The 20,257-nt window shown below is 44.9% G+C and overlaps 1 protein-coding gene across 1 annotated transcript in view; it reads right to left on the bottom strand.

The window, feature by feature from the left end:
• LOC128636427 (galectin-9-like) overlaps positions 1 to 20,257 on the bottom strand; it is a 52,974-nt gene that overhangs the window by 15,958 nt on the left and 16,759 nt on the right. The window contains exon 3 of the mRNA XM_053689443.1: positions 9,830 to 9,918. Coding sequence (XP_053545418.1) covers positions 9,830 to 9,918 — 89 coding nt within the window. The remainder of the gene's footprint in view (positions 1 to 9,829; positions 9,919 to 20,257) is intronic.

Below are 20,257 nucleotides of genomic sequence, written 5' to 3'. Positions count from 1 at the left end.
TCAACCACAAGACACTCTTGGCTCTTCTTATCACTTAGGCGTTTTCTCTCTGAGGGTGATCAAACAATGGAATTCTTATCACTAACTAAATTATGGTTGGAGCCAGCAACTTGTGTTTAGAAAATAGTTTCTTAAAGCTAAACCCTTTTGCGGGTCAACCTGGGGATGACCGGACTAGGAGGTGGTAGGCATGTCAGTTTGCTGGGACAATCCATCTGTATTCCCGTTATGAGAGAGAATTCCTGTCCATACAAACAAGGGTTCAAATTCCTCAGTGCCCAGACCAGGGCCAAACAGTCCTTCAAAATCCCATCAGCTTCTTTACGAGTTTTCTGTACCTGCTCTTTATAGGGTGCCCTTGAGTTGCTGCACCTCACTATGAGCCAGCGTCAGCTTCTCCTCAAGTGTCGCTAAGTTTGTCTTTAAGGTTTCATGTCCCACTCTCAAGCTGGTGTTTTCTGCAGTCTGTCGGTACAGCTTGTCTAGCAGAGATTCACGTTCTAAACGTGCTTTTTCCTCTGCGCTCCTCTTCTCCTTCATCAGCGCATTGTAACGGGACCTCCACATATCAATAGCGGATAGAGATTTACTGAGCTCAGCGTCCTGGGGCTTAGCAGCAGGTGGGTCAGTCTCTGCTGCACGGATCTGGGCATGGGTAGTCACAGGGTTAACATCAGCGGGACCCATAGGAGCTTAGGCAGAAACAAGGGGGGCCAAGTTATTTCCAAGAAGAACATCAGCAGGTAAGTCCTTCTTGACCCCCACATTCACAGGTCTAGCGCCCACTCCCCAATCCAAATGTACCCTGGCAACAGGTAGGCTGAACACATCGCCCCCTGCTACCCTCACAGCCACAGTGTCTCCAGTGTACTGTTTCTCAGACACCAAGTTCTTTTGAAGCAAGGTCATGGTAGCACCAGTATCCCGTAGACCACTGACCTTCTTCCCATTCACTTTAACCAGTTGCCGGTTATTCTGGTGGGCAGCTTGCACAAGGTCTGCCTCATGTAGGATGCTCCAGCATTCTTGCGCCTCTACGTAGCGGGCCGCAGCCTGAGGATTACGTGGGATTCCGCCGGCGGGTCTTCTCCAGGACTGCGCTTTGTTCGCTGCGTTTAGGGGACACTCTGGTCTTTTGTGCCCTAGTTGCTTACATCTAAAGCACCGAATAGGTTGTGAGTAGCACCGCAAATTGAACAGGGCTCTCTGAGGGTAGTTCGTGGCCGGAGGCCGTGTGGTATAGCGGTGCGCCGGGGTTTGGTAACTGGCAGCTGTTGGGGTGACTGGGGTCTGTACTCCACTCTAGCAGGGGGCTTAGTGGTAGCAGTGTCCAGTTTGCGGGCATCCATATACTCATCTGCCAAGCGAGCCGCTTCCTGCAGGGTGGAGGGTTTACGGTCCCGAACCCACTCTCGAACTCCTGCGGGTAACTTGTCGAAGCAATGTTCCAACAGGAATAGCTGCAGCATCTCTTCCCCAGATATGGCTTGGCACCCCGCTATCCAGTGAGCTGCTGTGCGGTGCACCTTACATGCCCACTCAAGGTAGGAATCTCCAGCTAATTTAACAGTTTCTCTGAACCGCCTCCGGTATGCCTCCGGTGTAACCGCATACCTGGAGAGCAGAGCCTCTTTTATAGTATTATAATCCCAGACTTCCTCATCTGGAATGGCCCGAAAAGCCTCACTGGCCCGGCCGGATAATTTTCCAGATAATATCGTGACCCAGTCCTCTGCGGGTACCTTGTGTAGTGCACATTGCCTCTCAAAATCCGCAAGGTACCCATCAATCTCTCCTTCTGTTTCCAGGAAGTTTTTAAAAGCTGCAAAATTTACTTTTCTCTTTTCCATCTTAGTCAGTATTGTAATAATCCCCCTCTTCCTGAGGTTACTGGCTTGTGTAGCTGCTCTTCTGGGCGATTAGGTTCATTCCGTCGCTTGCCACCAATTGTTACGGTACCAACAGGATACCAAGGGTTAATACCAGGGAACAACGTCCTGCATAGGGAATCAGCAATTCACAAACCAGCCAGTTTTCAGGTTTAAACAGAATGTCATTTATTAAAGGCTATGCCTAGTATTTATGCAGGTCTGACCCCCCCCCCCCAGATGGGGGTTGAAAGACTGTTGTACATTACATGGAGGGAACAAGCCCTTTGACATGATACAATAGGATTATATTACTTAAACACTTCAACCACAAGACACTCTTGGCTCTTCTTATCACTTAGGCGTTTTCTCTCTGAGGGTGATCAAACAATGGAATTCTTATCACTAACTAAATTATGGTTGGAGCCAGCAACTTGTGTTTAGAAAATAGTTTCTTAAAGCTAAACACAGTTAACTCCTTCAGTCCTGACAGAAGGGTCTGTCACAGTATGTAATTAATTTATTGATAGTGTAGTGTTAGGTTTAATTGTAGATAATTGTAGGTATTTTATTTAATTAATTTATTGATAGTGTAGTGTTAGGTTTAATTGTAACTTAGGTTAGGATTTATTTTACAGGTAATTTTGTAATTATTTTAACTAGGTAGCTATTAAATAGTTATTAACTATTTAATAGCTATTGTACCTGGTTAAAATAAATACAAAGTTGCCTGTAAAATAAATATTAATCCTAAAATAGCTACAATATAATTATAATTTATATTGTAGATATATTAGGGTTTATTTTACAGGTAAGTATTTAGCTTAAATAGGAATAATTTATTTAATAAGAGTTCATTTATTTCGTTAGATAAAAATTATATTTAACTTAGGGGGGTGTTAGTGTTAGGGTTAGACTTAGCTTTAGGGGTTAATAAATTTAATAGAGTAGCGGTGAGGTCCGGTCGGCAGATTAGGGGTTAATACTTGAAGTTAAGTGTCGCAGATGTTAGGGAGGGCAGATTAGGGGTTAATACTATTTATTATAGGGTTATTGAGGCGGGAGTGAGGTGGATTAGGGGTTAATAACTTTATTATAGTAGCGGTGAGGTAGGTAGGTGGCGGCGACGTTGGGGGCGGCAGATTAGGGGTTAATAAATATAATATAGGGGTCGGCAGTATTAGGGGCAGCAGATTAGGTGTACATAGGGATAACGTAGGTTGCGGCGGTGTGCGGTCGGCAGATTAGGGGTTAAAAAAAAATTAATAGAGTGGCGGCGATGTGGGGGGGGCATCGGTTTAGGGGTACATAGGTAGTTTATGGGTGTTAGTGTACTTTAGAGCACAGTAGTTAAGAGCTTTATGAACCGGCGTTAGCCCAGAAAGCTCTTAAATCCTGGCTTTTTTCTGCGGCTGGAGTCTTGTCGTTAGAGTTCTAATGCTCACTTCAGCCAAGACTCTAAATACCAGCATTAGAAATATCCCATTGAAAAGATAAGCTACGCAATTGGCGTAGGGGGATCTGCTGTATGGAAAAGTCGCGGCTGGTAAGTGAGCGTTAGACCCTTTCCTGACTGACTCTAAATACCAGCGGGCGGCCAAAAGCAGCGTTAGTAGTGATGTCGCGAACCTAAAATTTGACTTCAATAGGCAGGCGAACTTTAAAACCTACAAGGACTCTTTCTGGCCACAATAGTGATGGAAAAGTTGTTTCAAGGGTACTAACACCTGGACTGTGGCATGCTGGAGCGGGATCCCTGGCAAAACTCCCATGTAAAATTACATAGTTAATGCAGTCTGCTTTTAACCCATAAAGGGCCTAAATCAACTAACATTCCCAAATTGTTTGCAATAACGTGCTTTAAAACATCAGTTATGATGTCGTATCTATCAGGTAGTGTAAGGGTTACGGCCGCATAACAGTGACAGAGCAAACTCCAAGTGTTACGCTAGGTAAATGCAATTCAATGGCACTAGGAAACTGAATATTTATTTTTTATTTTTTTATATACTGTTACAAGAATTATGATTGGTTCCACTAATTGGCTAGTTGGGCCTGGAAAACACACTGGCAGGCAGGAGGAACGTGCAATTCAACACGAGCAAACTGAGGAATCACAAGCGATCAATTTGGAATTTAAAGATTAACAATACTTTTACAACAACTAGGATTGGTCGCACTAATTGGCTAGTTTGTGCTTGGCACACAGGCTGCCAGGCAGGAGGAAACTGCAATTCAATGGCACTAGTAGACTGAATATTTGCAGTCCAAAAAATTATGAATTTTAATTTTTTTGATACTGTTACAAGAATTATGATTGGTGCCACTAATTGGCTAGTTTGGCCTGGCACACACACTGGATGGTAGGTAGGGCAGCAATTTAACACAGTATGCTGTGTAAGTGACAAAAACACAGGCCTGATAGAAAATTAAGTTAGATTACACTAGCAAAATATTTTAAAATTTTAGATTTTAACCCCTTAATGACAACTGACGTACCAGGTACGTCCTGCAAAAACTAGCAGTTAGTGACAATGGACGTACCTGGTACGTCATTTGTTTAAGAGAGTGCTGGAAGCGATCGCATTCGCTTCCAGCAGCTCTCAGGGTATTGCAGTGATGCCTCGATATGGAGGCATCCTGCAATACCTTTTAACAAGCCTCCGATGCAGAGAGAGCCACTCTGTGGCCCTCTCTGCACCGGTAACAATGGTGCTGTGTTCCGGGGGGAAGGGAAGCAAGGAGGCGGCAGCGTGCGGGCGCTCGTGTGCACGTGGGGGCGCGCGCGTGTGCACGTGGGGGCGCGCGCGCATATTAGCCACTGACACCAATGGAAAAAAATAAAAAGTTCAAAACATTAAAAAAAATATATATATATAAAAGGATCTGGGGGGGGGGGGTTGGGGGTATTGAGGGGGGGCTGCTACACTACAGAAAAGTTTATAAATATTTTTGGGGGCAAAAGTTTATAAATATTTTTGGAGGCAAATTGGATACTGGCAGACAGCTGCCAGTATCCAAGATGGCGGCAATTAAGTAGCAGGGAGGGTTATAGAGCTGTTTGGTGGGGGATCAGGAAGGTTGGGGGCTAAGGCAGGGCTCCATTACAGCAGAATACATTTTTTTAAAAAATAAAATAAAAAAAAACTCCTTTTATTTAGTACTGGCAGACTTTCTGCCAGTACTTAAGATGGCGGGGACATTTGTGGGGTGGGGGAGGGAAGAGAGCTGTTTGGGAGGGATCAGGGGGTGGGATGTGTCAGGTGGGAGGCTGATCTCTACACTAAAGCTAAAATTAACCCTGCCAGCGCCCTACAAGCTACCTAATTAACATAATTCACATGTTGTGCGCAGCAGCATTTAGCGGCCTTCTAATTAACAAAAAGCAACGCCAAAGCCATATATGTCTGCTATTTCTGAACAAAGGGGATCCCAGAGAAGCTTTTACAACCATTTGTGCCATAATTGCACAAACTGTTTGTAAATAATTTCAGTGAGAAACCTAAAATTGTGAAAAATTTAAAGGTTTTTTTTATTTGCTCGCATTTGGCGGTGAAATGGTGGCATGAAATATACCAAAATTGGCCTAGATCAATACTTGGAGTTGTCTACTACACTAAACTAAAGCTAAAATTAACCCTACAAGCTCCCTACATGCTCCCTAATTAACCCCTTCACTGCTGGGCATAAAACACATGTGGTGCGCAGCGGCATTTAGCGGCCTTCTAATTACCAAAAAGCAACCCCAAAGCCATATAAGTCTGCTGTTTCTGAACAAAGGCGATCCCAGAGAAGCATTTACAACCATTTGTGCCATAATTGCAGAAGATGTTTGTAAATAATTTCAGTGGGAAACCTAAAGTTTGTGACAAAATGTGTGAAAAAGTGAACATTTTTTTTTATTTGATCGCATTTGGAGGTGAAACGGTGGCATGAAATATACCAAAATGGGCCTAGATCAATACTTTGGGATGTCTTCTAAAAAAAAATATATACAGGGAGTGCAGAATTATTAGGCAAATGAGTATTTTGACCACATCATCCTCTTTATGCATGTTGTCTTACTCCAAGCTGTATAGGCTCGAAAGCCTACTACCAATTAAGCATATTAGGTGATGTGCATCTCTGTAATGAGAAGGGGTGTGGTCTAATGACATCAACACCCTATATCAGGTGTGCATAATTATTAGGCAACTTCCTTTCCTTTGGCAAAATGGGTCAAAAGAAGGACTTGACAGGCTCAGAAAAGTCAAAAATAGTGAGATATATTGCAGAGGGATGCAGCACTCTTAAAATTGCAAAGCTTCTGAAGCGTGATCATCGAACAATCAAGCGTTTCATTCAAAATAGTCAACAGGGTCGCAAGAAGCGTGTGGAAAAACCAAGGCGCAAAATAACTGCCCATGAACTGAAAAAAGTCAAGCGTGCAGCTGCCAAGATGCCACTTGCCACCAGTTTGGCCATATTTCAGAGCTGCAACATCACTGGAGTGCCCAAAAGCACAAGGTGTGCAATACTCAGAGACATGGCCAAGGTAAGAAAGGCTGAAAGACGACCACCACTGAACAAGACACACAAGCTGAAACGTCAAGACTGGGCCAAGAAATATCTCAAGACTGATTTTTCTAAGGTTTTATGGACTGATGAAATGAGAGTGAGTCTTGATGGGCCAGATGGATGGGCCCGTGGCTGGATTGGTAAAGGGCAGAGAGCTCCAGTCCGACTCAGACGCCAGCAAGGTGGAGGTGGAGTACTGGTTTGGGCTGGTATCATCAAAGATGAGCTTGTGGGGCCTTTTCGGGTTGAGGATGGAGTCAAGCTCAACTCCCAGTCCTACTGCCAGTTTCTGGAAGACACCTTCTTCAAGCAGTGGTACAGGAAGAAGTCTGCATCCTTCAAGAAAAACATGATTTTCATGCATGACAATGCTCCATCACACGCGTCCAAGTACTCCACAGCGTGGCTAGCAAGAAAGGGTATAAAAGAAGAAAATCTAATGACATGGCCTCCTTGTTCACCTGATCTGAACCCCATTGAGAACCTGTGGTCCATCATCAAATGTGAGATTTACAAGGAGGGAAAACAGTACACCTCTCTGAACAGTGTCTGGGAGGCTGTGGTTGCTGCTGCACGCAATGTTGATGGTGAACAGATCAAAACACTGACAGAATCCATGGATGGCAGGCTTTTGAGTGTCCTTGCAAAGAAAGGTGGCTATATTGGTCACTGATTTTTTTGTTTTTTTTTGTTTTTGAATGTCAGAAATGTATATTTGTGAATGTTGAGATGTTATATTGGTTTCACTGGTAAAAATAAATAATTGAAATGGGTATATATTTGTTTTTTGTTAAGTTGCCTAATAATTATGCACAGTAATAGTCACCTGCACACACAGATATCCCCCTAAAATAGCTATAACTAAAAACAAATTAAAAACTACTTCCAAAACTATTCACCTTTGATATTAATGAGTTTTTTGGGTTCATTGAGAACATGGTTATTGTTCAATAATAAAATTAATCCTCAAAAATACAACTTGCCTAATAATTCTGCACTCCCTGTACATGTCAATGGATATTCAGGTATTCCTGACAGATATCAGTGTTCCAATGTAACTAGCGCTAATTTTGAAAAAAAAAGTGGTTTAGAAATAGCAAAGTGCTACTTGTATTTATGGCCTTATAACTTACAAAAAAAGCAAAGAACATGTAATAAACATTGGGTATTTCTAAACTCAGGACAAAATTTAGAAACTATTTAGCATGGGTGTTTTTTAGTGGTTGTAGATGTGTAACAGATTTTGGGGGTCAAAGTTAGAAAAGGTGTGTTTTTTCCATTTTTTCCTCATATTTTATAAAATGTTTTATAGTAAACTATAAGATATAATGAAAATAATGGTATATTTAGAAAGTCCATTTAATGGCGAGAAAAACTGCATATAATATGTGTGGGTACAGTAAATGAGTAAGAGGAAAATTACAGCTGAACACAAACACCACAGAAATGTAACAATAGCCATTGTCATTAAGGGTAAGAAAATTGAAAAATGTTCCGGTCATTAAGGGGTTAATATTAAAATTATGTTAAGAAGTGCAATGCACATATGAGTGGTTGCACTGGCTGGCTGCTACGTAGGGCAGCAATTAACAACAGTATGCTGTGTAAGTCAGATAGACAGTTAGACACAGGCCTGATAGAAAATAAAATTAGATTACACTAGCATAATGATTTAAAGACTTTTTTTTGGGGAATTTAAAGAAAAAGGTTAAGCACATACATATGAGTCGTGGCTGATAGCCTTGGAAGGGCAGCTATTAAAAACAGTAGGCTCTGTAAGTTAGATACACACACGCCTGATAGAAAATACTATTAGATTACACTAGAAAAATAATTTAAATTATTTTTTTGGGGGGGAAATTAAAAAAAGGTTAAACACATATGAGTCGTGGATCATAGACTAGGGAGGGCAGCAAGTAAACACAGTAGGCTCTGTATGTCAGCAAAACACACAGGCCGGATAGAAAATTATATTAGATTACACTAGCAAACAAATTTAAACTTTTTTTTTTTATATTTAAATTAAGGTGAAGAAGATATGAGTGGTGGCTGCCTGGCACAGACCAATTAACCAAAAGACTGAAAAAAAAATTAGGTATATTAATGCTGAGTGAGCCTGACAGACACAGGCCTGATTGAAAATGTAATTAGATTACACTAGAAAAATGATTTAAAAAAAAAAAATTAAATTTAAAATAATGTTATAAACGGATATTAACACTGGTGGCTGGCACAGAGCAATGAACCAGAGTATATGCTGTGTGTCACAGGCCTGATAGAAAATGAAAAAAAATTACACTAGCAAAATAATTAAAATTTTTGGTTAGTTAAATTTAAACTAATGTTGTTAGGGAGATATCAGTGGTGGCAGTAATCACAGCATATGCTGTGAGCCTTAAACACACAGGCTGAAAGCCAGGCAAATGCTAATAAAAAAAATACGAAAAAAAAATAAACCGCACGAAATATAGCCCTAAATAGGCTTTTTGGGGTGCTGTGCTTGCAGCAGAGATGAGTGGAGTCCTTCTGGACTGTAGTGGACACTAAATACACTAGCCAAGCTATGTTTTTCCTATTAATGTCAGGAGCAAAAACACAACACGTCCTCTCATTAAGATAGCAAGATCGTTATGAGTCTAAAATGGCAGATTCCGAGTAGCTGGGAGGGTCTGTGAGGGAGTGTCTGATGTTGATTGGCTCTAATGTGTCAGACGGCTGTGACATACAGGGTCAAAGTTTCCTCAATGATGACACATAGGGGCAGATCGAACATTGCCATGTGTTCGCCAACAAACGCAAACAAGCTATGTTCGCTGTGAACCGTTCGCGGGCGAACAGTTCGGGACATCACTAGTTAGGAGCCCCTAACGCTGGTTTTGACGGCTAAAGCAGAACTCTAAATCTAGCGGTTTGTATCTTTATTACATTGGTGCCAGTGTAGCCTATTAAATAGACAGTCTAGTTAAAATTAAACTTTCATTATTTAGATAGGGCATGCAATTTTAAATTTCAATTTACTTTTATCATCAAATTTGCTTTGTTCTCCTGGTATTGGCTGTAGAAAGCTAAACCTTGGTAGGCTCATATGCTACTTTCAAAACCCTTAAAGACTGCCTCTTATCTCATTGCATTTTGACAGTTTTTCACAGCTAGACAGCGCTACTTCATGTGTGCCATACCAATTACATTGTGCTCACTCTTGTGGAGTTATTTATGAGTCAGCACTGATTGGCTAAAATTCAAGTCTTTTAAAAGAACTGAAATAAGGGGGCAGTCTGCAGAGGCTTATATACAAGATAATCACAGAGGTAAAAAGTATATTAAGATAACAGTGTTGGTTATGACTATCATTTATAGATAATTTATGAGCAAGACATATAAAGATGAATGTTAGTGTCATTTACCGTTTGGCATTTGGTGGCACATGTGCAATAACTGTTACTAAAGTGTGAGGAATAAATCCTGCTCCAAGCTGATATGTAAAAGGAATTTTCTGCAAAACAAAGTTAAATATACATTAAATATATAGAAACAAACAAACAAACTTTCAATTGCTTCATTTTGTTGTTGGGTTTGTGCATGCTTATTCATGTCAATCAATAAAATTGTGTGAGTTATTCCTATCAACAAATAAGAATCAATGCACAGTTTGCAACATTCATTTTCTGTTAATTTCGTAGTGTGTCAATGTAATGAGTAATTTTAATGTAAAACTGACTGCATTGACTTTTTAGCTTCAGGCATGGAGTATATTTTATATTGAATGTTGTATTTAAATATGAAATATTATAACTAAAGCCCATTTACACAGGCAATTTTTTCAATACAGCGGTCCCATCCCTTGCTCTCTCTATCCCCCTCTCTTTTGTGTTCTCTCCCCCTCTCTTTTGGGCTCTCTCCCCCTTTCGTTTGCGCTCTCTACCCCTTTCTTTTGTGCTCTCTCTCGCTCCACCTCTCTTTTGCTCTCTCTCTCCCCACTCTCTTTTGCTCTCTCTCACCCCCCTCTCTTTTGCTCTCTCTCCCCTTCTCTTTTGTGCTCTCTCCCCCTCTCTTTTGCGCTCTCTTCCCCTCTCTTTTGAGCTCTATCTCGCTCCACCTCTCTTTTGCTCTCTCTCTCCCCCTCTCTTTTGCTACCTCTTTCCCCCTATCTTTTTCTTTCTCTCCCCCCTCTCTTTTGCTTTCTCTCCCCCCTCTCTTTTGCTCTCTCTCCCCTCTCCTTTGCGCTCTCTCTTCCCCCTCTCTTTTGCGCTCTCTTTTTTGCTCTCTCCCTCTTCTAATCTTTTGTACGCTCTCTCTCCCCCTCTCTTTTGTGCTCTCTCTCCCCTTTCTTTTGCGCTCTCTCTCCCCCCTCTCTTTTGCACTCTCTCTCTCCCCCCTCTCCTTTGCTCTCTCTCTCTCCCCTTCTCTTTTGCGCTCTCTCTCTCTGGCTCTCTTTTGCGCTCTCTCTTCCCCCTCTCTTTTGTGCTCTCTCTCCCCCCTCTCTATTGCTCTCTCTCTCTCCCCCTCTCTTTTTGCGCTCTCTCTCTCCCCCTCTCTTTTGCTCTGTCTCTCTCCCCTTTTTTGCTCTCTCTCTCATCCCTCTCTTTTGCTCTTTCTCACCAACTCTCTCTTTTGCTCTCTCTCTCCCCCTCTCTTTTGCGCTCTCTTTCTCCCCACTCTTTTGTGCTCTCTCTCTCTCCCCCCTCTCTTTTGCACTCTTTCTCCCCCCTCTCTTTTGCGCTTTCTCTTCCCCCTCTCTTTTGCATTCTCTCTCTCTCCCCCCTCTCTTTTGCTCTCTCTCTCTCCCCCCTCTCTTTTGCGCTCTCTCTCCTCCTCTCTTTTGCTCTTTCTCTCCATCCCTCTCTTTTGCTCTCTCTCTCCCCCTCTCTCCCCCTCTCTTTTGCTCTGTCTCTCTCCACTCTCTTTTGCTCTCTCTACATCCCTCTATTTTGCTCTCTCTCTCCCCCTCTCTATTGCTCTCTCTCCCCCACTCTTTTGCTTTCTCTCCCCTCTCTCTTTTGTTCTTTCTCCCCCTCTCCTTTGCGCTCTCTCTTCCCCCTCTCTTTTGCGCTCTCTCTCTCTTTTGCTCTCTCCCTCTTCTAATCTTTTGTACGCTCTCTCTCCCCCTCTCTTTTGCGCTCTCTCTCCCCTCTCTTTTGCGCTCTCTCTCCCCTCTCTTTTGCGCTCTCTCTCCCCCCTCTCTTTTGCACTCTCTCTCTCCCCCTCTCTTTTGCTCTCTCTCCCCCTCTCTTTTGCGCTCTCTCTCTCTGGCTCTCTTTTGCGCTCTCTCTCTCCCCCTCTCTTTTGCACTCTCTCTCCCACCTCTCTTTTGCACTCTCTCTCCCCCCTCACTTTTGCGCTCTCTCTTCCCCCTCTCTTTTGTGCTCTCTCTCCCCTCTCTCTTTTGCTCTCTCTCTCCCCCTCTCTTTTTGCGCTCTCTCTCTCCCCTCTCTTTTGCTCTGTCTCTCTTCCCTTTTTTGCTCTCTCTCTCTCATCCCTCTCTTTTGCTCTTTCTCACCATCTCTCTCTTTTGCTCTCTCTCTCCCCTTCTCTTTTGCGCTCTCTTTCTCCCCGCTCTTTTGTGCTCTCTCTCTCCCCCCTCTCTTTTGCACTCTCTCTCCCCCCTCTCTTTTGCGCTTTCTCTTCCCCCTCTCTTTTGCATTCTCTCTCTCTCCCCCCTATCTTTTGCTCTCTCTCTCCATCCCTCTCTTTTGCTCTCTCTCTCCCCCTCTCTCCCCCCTCTCTTTTGCTCTGTCTCTCTCCACTCTCTTTTGCTCTCTCTACATCCCTCTATTTTGCTCTCTCTCCCCCCTCTCTATTGCTCTCTCTCCCCCTCTCTTTTGCTCTCTCTCCCCCTCTCTTTTGCTCTCTCTCCCCCTCTCTTTTGCTCTCTCCCCCTCTTTATTGCTCTCTCTCCCCCCTCTTTTGCTCTCTCTCCCCCCACTATCCCCCTCTCTCTCCCCCTCTCTCTCCCCCCTCTCTTTTGCTCCCTCTGTCCCCTCTCTTTGCTCTCTTTCTCCCCTCTCTTTTTCACGCTCTCTGTCCCCCTCTCTTTTGCTCTCTCTCTCTCCCCTCTCTCTTTTGCGCTTTCTCTTCCCCCTCTCTTTTGCACTCTCTCCCCCCACTATCCCCCTCTCTCTCCCCCTCTCTTCTTTTGCTCTCTCTCCCCCCTCTCTTTTGCTCCCTCTGTCCCCTCTCTTTGCTCTCTTTCTCCCCTCTCTTTTTTTGCGCTCTCTCTCCCCCTCTCTTTTGCTCTCTCTCTCTCCCCTCTCTCTTTTGTGCTTTCTCTTCCCCCTCTCTTTTGCACTCTCTCTCCTCCCTCTCTTTTGCTCTCTCTCTCTCTCTCTCTCTCTCTCCCCCCTCTCTTTTGCGCTCTCTCTCCCCCCTCTTTTGCTCTTTCTCTCCATCCTTCTCTTTTGCTCTCTCTCTCCCCCTCTCTTTTGCTCTGTCTCTCTCCCCTCTCTTTTGCTCTTTCTCCATCCATCTCTTTTGCTCTCTCTCTCCCCCTCTCTATTGCTCTCTCTCCCCCTCTCTTTTGCTCTCTCTCCCCCTCTCTTTTTCTCTCTCCCCCCCTCTCTTTTGCACTCTCTCTCCCCTCTCTCTTTTGCGCTTTCTCTTCCCCCTCTCTTTTGCACTCTCTCTCTCCCCCCTCTCTTTTGCTCTCTCTCTCTCCCCCTTCTCTCTTTTGCGCTCTCTCTCCCCCTCTCTTTTGCTCTTTCTCTCCATCCTTCTCTTTTGCTCTCTCTCTCCCCCTCTCTCCCCCCTCTCTTTTGCTCTGTCTCTTCCCCCTCTCTTTTGCTCTCTCTCCATCCCTCTCTTTTGCTCTCTCTCTTCCCCTCTTTATTGCTCTCTCTCCCCCCTCTCTTTTGCTCTCTCTTCCCCCACTATCCCCCTCTCTCTCCCCCTCTCTTCTTTTGCTCTCTCTCCCCCTCTCTTTTGCTCCCTCTCTCCCCTCTCTTTTGCTTTCTCTCCCCCCTCTCTTTTGCACTCTCTCTTCCCCCTTTCTTTTACGCTCTCTCTCCCCCCTCTCTTTTGCGTTCTCTCTCTCTTTTGCGCTCTCTCTCCCCCTCTTTTGCACTCTCTCTCTCCCCCTCTCTTTTGCACTCTCTCTCGCCCCTCTTTTTTGCGTGCTCTCTCTCCCCCTTTCTTTTGCGCTCTCTCTCTCCCCCTCTCTTTTGCGCTCTCTCTTCCCCCTCTCTTTTATGCTCTCTCTCTCCCTTCTCTCTTTTGCATTCTCTCTCTTTTGTGCTATCTCTCTCCCCCCTCTTTTGCGTGTTCTCTCTCCCACTCTCTTTTGTGCTCTCTCTCCCCCTCTCATTTGCACTCTCTCTCTCCCTCTCTTTTGCACTCTCTCTTTCCCCTCTCTTTTGTGCTCTCTCTCTCTCCTCTCTTTTGCACTCTCTCTCCCCCCCTCTTTTTTTGCGCTCTCTCTTCCCCCTCTCTTTTGCACTCTCTCCCCCTCTCTTTTGCACTCTCTATCCCCCTCTCTTTTGCGCTCTCTCTCTCCCCCTCTCTTTTGCTCTCTCTCTCTCCCCCCTCTCTTTTGCTCTTTCTCTCCATCTCTCTCTTTTGCTCTCTCTCTCCCCCTCTCTCCTCCCTCTCTTTTGCTCTGTCTCTATCCCCTCTCTTTTGCTCTCTCTCTCCATCCCTCTCTTTTACTCTCTCTCCCCCTCTCTTTTGCTCTCTCTCCCTCTCTCTATTGCTTTCTCTCCCCCCTCTCTTTTGCTTTCTCTTTCCCCTCTCCTTTGCTCTCTCTTCCCCCTCTCTTTTGCTCTTTCCCCTCTCTTTTGCTCTCTCTCCATCCCTCTCTTTTGCTCTCTCTCTTCCCCTCTCTATTGCTCTCTCTCCCCCCTCTCTTTTGCACTCTCTCCCCCACTATCCCCCCTCTCTCCCCCTCTCTTCTTTTGCTCTCTCTCCCCCTCTCTTTTGCTCCTTCTCTCTTCTCTCTTTTGGTATCTCTCCCCCCTCTCTTTTGCTCTCTCTCCCCCTCTCTTTTGCGCTCTCTCTTTCCCCTCTCTTTTACGCTCTCTCTACCCCTCTCTTTTGCATTCTCTCTCTCTTTTGTGCTCTCTCTCCCCCTCTTTTGCGCTCTCTCTCCCCCTCTCTTTTGCGCTCTCTCTCTCCCTTCTTTTTTGTGCTCTCTCTCTTCCCCTCTCTTTTGCCCTCTCTCTTTCTCTCCCCCTCTCTTTTGCACTCTTTCTTCTCTCTTTTGCGCTCTCTCTCCCCCTCTCTTTTACACTCTCTCTGCCCCCTCTTTTGCGCGTTCTTTCTCCCACTCTCTTTTGTGCTCTCTCTCCCCCTCTCTTTTGTGCTCTCCCTCTCCCCCTCTCTTTTGCACTCTCTCTCTCCCTCTCTCTTTTGCACTCTCTCCCCTCTCTTTTGCACTCTCTCTCTCTCCTCTCTTTTGCACTTTCTCTCCCCCCTCTTTTTTTGCGCTCTCTCTCCCCCCTCTCTTTTGCGCTCTCTCCCCTCTCTTTTGTGCTCTCTCTCTTCCCCTCTCTTGTGCACTCTTTATCCCCCCTCTCTTTTGCGCTCTCTCTCCCCCTCTCTCTTTTGCTCTGTCACTCTCCCCTTTTTTTGCTCTCTCTCTCATCCCTCACTTTTGCTCTTTCTCTCCATCCCTCTATTTTGCTCTCTCTCTCCCCCTCTCTTTTGCTCTCTCTCCCCCTCTCTACCCCCTCTTTTTTGCTCTGTCTCCCTCCCCTTTTTTTTGCTTTCTCTCTCCATCCCTGTCTTTTGCTCTCTCTCTCTCCCTCTCTTTTGCTCTCTCTCCCCCCTCTCTTTTGCTCTCTCTCCCCCTCTCTTTTGCTCTCTCTCCCCCTCTCTTTTTCTCTCTCTTCCCCCACTCTCCCCCCTCTCTCTCCCCTCTCTTCTTTTGCTCTCTCCCACCTCTCTTTTGTGCTCTCTCTTCCTCCTCTCTTTTACGCTCTCTCTCACCCCTCTCTTTTGCGTTCTCTCTCTCTTTTGCGCTCTCTCCCCCCTCTATTGTGCTCTCTTCTTCCTCTCTATGTTGTGCTCTCTCTCCCCTCTCTTTTGTGCTCTCTCTCCCCCTCTCTTTTGCACTCTCTCCCCTCTCTTTTGCGCTCTTTCTCCCCCCTCTCTTTTTGCACTTCCCCCCTCTCTTTTGCACTCTCTCTCCACATCTCTTTTGTGCTCTCTCTCTCCCCATCTCTTTTGCACTCTCTCCCCCTCTCTTTTGCACTCTCTCTCCCCCTCTCTTTTGCGCTCTCTCTCTCCCCCCTCTTTTTTGCTCTGTCTCTCTTCCTTTTTTTTGCTCCCTCTCATCCCTCTCTTTTGCTCTTTCCCTCCATCCTTCACTTTTGCTCCCTCTCTTCCCCTCTCTATTGCTCTATCTTCCCCTCTCTTTTGCTCTCTCTCCCCCACTCTTATTTTCTCTCTCCCCCTCTCTTTTTCTCTCTCTCTCGCCCCCCTCTCTTTTTCTCTATCTTCCCTCTATTTTGCTCTTTCCCCCTCTCTTTTACTCTTTCCCCTCTATTTTGCTCTCTCTCCCCCCCTCTCTTCTGCTCTTCCCTCTCTCTTTAGCTCTTCGCTATCTCTTTTTGTCTTTCCCCCTCTCTTTTCCTCTCTCTCCCCTTCTCTACCCCCTCTCTTTTGTTCTTTCTCCCTCCCCTTTCTTTTGCTCTCTCTCCATCCCTCTCTTTTGCTCTCTCTCTCCCCCTCTCTTTTGCTCTCTCTCCCCCCTCTCTTTTGCTCTCTCTCCCCTCTCTTTTGCTCTCTCTCCCCCTCTCTTTTTCTCTCTCTTCCCCCACTCTCCCCCCTCTCTCTCTCTCCTCTTTTCTTTTGCTCTCTCCCCCCTCTCTTTTGCGCTCTCTCTTCCTCCTCTCTTTTACGCTCTCTCTCCCCCCTCTCTTTTGTGTTCTCTCTCTCTTTTGCGCTCTCTCCCCCTCTATTGTGCTCTCTTCTTCCTCTCTATTTTGTGCTCTCTCTCCCCTCTCTTTTGTGCTCTCTCTCTCCCCCTCTCTTTTGCGCTCTCTCCCCTCTCTTTTGCGCTCTTTCTCCCCCCTCTCTTTTTGCCCTCCCCCCTCTCTTTTGCACTCTCTTTCCCCCTCTCTTTTGTGCTCTCTCTCTCCCCATCTCTTTTGCGCTCTCTCCCCCTCTCTTTTGCTCTTTCCCTCCATCCTTCACTTTTGCTCCCTCTCTTCCCCTCTCTATTGCTCTCTCTTCCCCTCTCTTTTGCTCTCTCTCCCCCACTCTTATTTTCTCTCTCCCCCTCTTTTTTTCTCTCTCTCTCGCCCCCCTCTCTTTTTCTCTATCTTCCCTCTATTTTGCTCTTTCCCCCTCTCTTTTACTCTTTCCCCTCTATTTTGCTCTCTCTCCCCCCTCTCTTCTGCTCTTCCCTCTCTCTTTAGCTCTTCGCTATCTCTTTTTGTCTTTCCCCCTCTCTTTTCCTCTCTCTCTCCTTCTCTACCCCCTCTCTTTTGCTCTGTCTCCCTCCCCTTTATTTTGCTCTCTCTCCATCCCTCTCTTTTGCTCTCTCTCTCCCCCTCTCTTTTGCTCTCTCTCCCCCTCTCTTTTGCTCTCTCTCCCCTCTCTTTTGCTCTCTCTCCCCCTCTCTTTTTCTCTCTCTTCCCCCACTCCCCCCCCCTCTCTCTCTCCTCTTTTCTTTTGCTCTCTCCCCCCTCTCTTTTGTGCTCTCTCTTCCTCCTCTCTTTTACACTCTCTCTCTCTCCTCCCTCTCTTTTGTGTTCTCTCTCTCTTTTGCGCTCTCTCCCCCTCTATTGTGCTCTCTTCTTCTTCTCTATTTTGTGCTCTCTCTCCCCTCTCTTTTGTGCTCTCTCTCTCCCCCTCTCTTTTGCGCTCTCTCCCCTCTCTTTTGCGCTCTTTCTCCCCCCTCTCTTTTTGCCCTCCCCCCTCTCTTTTGCACTCTCTTTCCCCCTCTCTTTTGTGCTCTCTCTCTCCCCATCTCTTTTGCGCTCTCTCCCCCTCTCTTTTGTGCTCTCTCTCTCCCCCCTCTTTTTTTGCTCTGTCTCTCTCCCTTTTTTTTGCTCTCTCTCTCATCCCTCTCTTTTGCTCTTTCCCTCCATCCTTCAGTTTTGCTCCCTCTCTTCCCCTCTCTATTGCTCTCTCTTCCCCTCTCTTTTGCTCTCTCTCTCCCACTCTTATTTTCTCTCTCCCCCTCTCTTTCTCTCTCTCTCACCCCCTCTCTCTTTTTCTCTATCTTCCCTCTATTTTGCTCTTTCCCCCTCTCTTTTGCTCTTTCCCCTCTATTTTGCTCTCTCTCCCCCCTCTCTTCTGCTCTTCCCTCTCTCTTTAGCTCTTCGCTATCTCTTTTTGTCTCTCCCCCTCTCTTTCTATTTCTCTCCTCTCTCTCTCGCCCGACCACACCCCTGTCACACCTGCCACACCTGACCATACCCGGTCACACACGACCATGCCCATACTCCCGGCCAGCCACGCCCACTTTCACCCAACAGTCGCAAACAGCATGTCAGGTAAGACCAGGTGTGTTTGTCCTTGTGCTCTCTCTACTGCGCATGACAGCTTCGGACAAACACACTTGGCCTTTTATATTATAGGATGATCAGGGCCGGACTGGGAATAAAATGCAGCCCTGTAAATTTTTTAGACCAGCTCTATTTCTCGTTTAGTCAGTAGAATGCACATGCCCAATTTTTCTCAAATGGGATTAATGGGATACTCATTCCCCCAATATATTTTTCAGAATTAAATTATATTAGTGACAGATTGTTGTTATTTAGGCACCCCACAACCCAAATTGCATCCATTAATCACCCCTTTAAATTGTAGTTTTACAGCCCCAGCTGTTACAGTGTCTGGGGAAATATACAATATCATTTTTATTCAATGTTAATTTATTTTATACTTTAAATTCCTATCGGCTAGATTACGAGTCTTGCGTTAGCCTTAAAAAGCAGCGTTGAGGGGTCCCAATGCTGCTTTTTAACGCCTGCTGGTATTACGAGTCAGGCCGGAGAGGGTCTACCGCTCACTTTTTTTCCGTGATTTTAGCTTATCGCAAATCCCCTTACATCAATTGCATATCCTATCTTTTTAATGGGATTTTCCTAACGCCGGTATTACGATTGCCTGAAAAAGTGAGCGGTAGACCCTCTCCTGGCAAGACTCCTACCGCATTTAAAAGTCAGTAGTTAAGATTTTTATGGGCTAACGCCGGAACATAAATCTCTTAACTAAAGTGCTAAAAAGTATACTAACACCCATAAACTACCTATTAACCCCTAAACCGAGCCCCCCCCACATCATAAACACTTAACTAAAATTTAATAAATTTATTAACCCCTAATCTGCCGTCCCTAACATTGCCGACACCTACCTACATTTATTAACCCCTAATCTGCCACCCCCAACGTTGCTGCTACTATATTACATTTATTAACCCCTAAACCTATGTCTAACCCTAACCCTAACCCCCCCTATCTTAAATATAATTTTAATAAAACTAAATAAATGTACTACTATTAATTAAATGAATCCTATTTTAAACTAAATACTTACCGATAAAATAAACCCTAACCTAGCTACAATACAACTAATAGTTACAATGTAGCTGTTTTAGGATTTATTTATTTTTATTTTACAGGCAACTTTGTATTTATTTTAACTAGGTACAATAGTTATTAAATAGTTATTAACTTCCTAGTTAAAATAAGTACCAATTTACCTGTAAAATAAATCCTAACCTAAATTACAATTGCACCTAAGACTACACTATCATTAAATAAATTAAATAAATTACCTACAATTAACTACAATTAAATAAAATAAACTAAAGTACAAAAACCCCCACTAAATTACAGAAAATAAAAAAAGAATTACATTTTTTTTAAAACTAATTACACCTACTCTAATCCCCCTAATAAAATTTAAAAAGCCCCCCTTTTGCGGGGCATTGCCCCAAAGTAATCAGCCCTTTTACCTGTAAAAAAATACAGTACCCCCCCAACATTAAAACCCACCACCCACACACCCAACCCTACTCTAAAACCCACCCAATCCCCCCTTAAAAAAACCTAACACTACCCCCTTGAAGATCACCCTACCTTGAGCCGTCTTCACCCAGCCAGCCACAAGTGGACGTCCAGAGGGGCAGAAGCCAGGCGGCATCTTCTATCTTCTTCCATCCGGAGCGGAGCAGGTCCGTCCATCTTGAAGACATCCGACGCGGAGCATTCTCTTTCATCCGACTGTGACTGAAGAATGAAGGTTCCTTTAAGTGACGTCATCCAAGATGGCGTCCCTTCAATTCCAATTGGCTGATAGAATCCTATCAGCCAATCGGAATTAAGGTAGGAAAAATCCTATTGGCTGATACAATCAGCCAATAGGATTGAAGTTCAATCCTATTGGTGGATCAAATCAGCCAATAGGATTGAGCTTGCATTCTATTGACTGATTAGAACAGCCAATAGAATGCAAGATCAATCCATAGGATTTTTCCTACCTTAATTCCGATTGGCTGATAGGATTCTATCAGCCAATTGGAATTGAAGGGACGCCATCTTGGATGACGTCACTTAAAGGAACCTTCATTCTTCAGTCGCCGTCGGATGGAAGAGGATGCTCCGTGTCGGATGTCTTCAAGATGGACCCGCTCCGCTCCAGATGGAAGAAGATAGAAGATGCCACCTGGATGAAGACTTCTGCTGCTTGGAGGACCTCTTCTGGCCGGATTGGATGAAGACTTCTGCCCCTCTGGATGTCCACTTGTGCCCGGCTGGGTGAAGACGGCTCAAGGTAGGGTGATCTTCAAGGGGGTAGTGTTTGGTTTTATTACGGGGGAATTGGGTGGGTTTTAGAGTAGGGTTGGTTGTGTGGGTGGTGGGTTTGAATGTTGGGGGTATTGTATTTTT

The sequence above is a fragment of the Bombina bombina genome, chromosome 1 (genome assembly GCF_027579735.1).
Source record: "Bombina bombina isolate aBomBom1 chromosome 1, aBomBom1.pri, whole genome shotgun sequence".
Taxonomy (NCBI): Eukaryota; Metazoa; Chordata; class Amphibia; order Anura; family Bombinatoridae; genus Bombina; species Bombina bombina.
Note: the sequence above shows the minus strand (reverse complement) of the source record. Positions and strands in the feature narration are given on the sequence as shown.